General features: G+C 75.3%; 1 protein-coding gene across 1 annotated transcript in view; it reads right to left on the bottom strand.

The window, feature by feature from the left end:
- SEMA4C (semaphorin 4C) overlaps positions 1 to 782 on the bottom strand; it is a gene marked incomplete at both ends in the record, with an annotated part of 5,302 nt that extends 4,520 nt beyond the window's left edge. The window contains 2 exon segments of the mRNA XM_084234800.1: positions 527 to 739; positions 741 to 782. Of these exon segments, the coding sequence (XP_084090926.1) occupies positions 527 to 739; positions 741 to 782 (255 nt within the window).
- Positions 783 to 1,457: the final 675 nt, after the last annotated feature.

The following is a 1,457-nucleotide window of genomic DNA, read 5'->3' as shown; positions in this document are numbered from 1 at the left end:
GAGGGCCAGAAGGGGAGCTCGACAGGGGTTCCTCTAGGTCCGTCGGGGGCGCTCGGAGCTGGGCCGGCGCCCACCGTGATCCCCAGGGGTCTGACGGACGTTCCCCACTCAGGGACTGCGCCCCGAGAAGCCCTGGTCTGGGTAGGCCCTCTGGGTCGATTTTCACTGCTCCAGCCCTCTGAGACTGGGCACAGAGACACAGAAGCTGGGGACCCGCTCACCCCAAAACAAAGGGTCCCTGTCAGGACGCAGTCCTTGGTCCCCCACCCCGAGCTCTCCCCTCCCCCAGCTCCGGGGATTTGAATGCAAACAAAGCGGCGGTGCTGGGAGCGTGGCGGAGCCCCGGCTGCCGACGCCCCCTGTCGGCCCCGCGCGCTCAGGCGCGGGAAGGGCTGGGGCTGGGTGAAGTTCACCCACCCACCCGTGCCCCAACGCACACCCCCAGCCCCCCCTCTGCCCCTCGCTCCCGGCCCGGGCGGGACACCGCGGTGCGCCGACGATCTGCCCACACAGGGGTGTCCCCCACCCTCGCCAGCTCCTCTCCGGACAGCGGAGACAGGGGCAGCCCCGGGGTGAGGAATGGGGGGGAGGGGTGCTTCCCCCCACCTTGACCACCCCGAGCGGCCGGCAGCGAACGACGCTCCACCGCTGCAGGACGCGCGCTCTGGCCCGGGTCGGGGCGGCCCGCCTCGGATCCCCAGCCTGGCTTTCCAGGGCAACCCGCCTCCACAGCGGAATGGGCGGGCGGGGGGCCGCGGCAGGGAAATCCGATCCCACAACATCGGCCTCAGTCCAAGCCCGCCCCAAACTTTCCGTCGGAGGTGGGGGAGCCCGGGACAGCCAGGGGGCCCGGTGGAGATTCCGGCCGCGGACCGGACAGCACGAGGGACCCCCGCGCTCCTTAGCTCCGCACCCCCACACCGACCCGCGCCTCCCTCAGACCCGAGGGCTGCAGACACTGCGCGCCTCGCTCGCCAGCCCCCACGAGGCAGCCCGCGGGGCGCGCACGACCTCCGGCGGACAGCTGTCCCCGCCGCGCCCCTCCCTGCGCCCCCAGACCCTGTCCCTCGCTCGTGTGGCGGCCCCTGCACGAGTCGGGGGACAAAGCGGCGGCCCCGGCGTCCCGCAGAGGCGGCCCCGCGACACCCCGGCCTCACTCACCTCTTCTCGGCGGCTAGAATCCCCGGGCGCCGCCCTCGCGCTCGGCTCTGGCCGCGGGGCGCCCCTGCTCGCGCGCTTTCGCCCGCCTGCGCGCGCCCGCCCGCCCGCGCTCCTCCGCGGCCCCTCCGCCGCCGCCCCCCGGTCCCAGCTCGGCTCGGCCCCCGGGCTCCGGCTCCCCGCGCCACAGCGGCGGGCGCCGACTCGCTCCCAGCGCTGCAGCCGCCGCTCTCCCGTCCCCTCCTCCCCTGACGTCAGGCGGGGGGGGGGTCGAGCCGAGGCCGGGGGCGGGACGCGAA

This window comes from Talpa europaea (genome assembly GCF_964194135.1).
Source record: "Talpa europaea genome assembly, chromosome: 6".
In the NCBI taxonomy this organism is placed as follows: Eukaryota; Metazoa; Chordata; class Mammalia; order Eulipotyphla; family Talpidae; genus Talpa; species Talpa europaea.
This window is presented reverse-complemented; position numbering and strand designations above follow the sequence as displayed.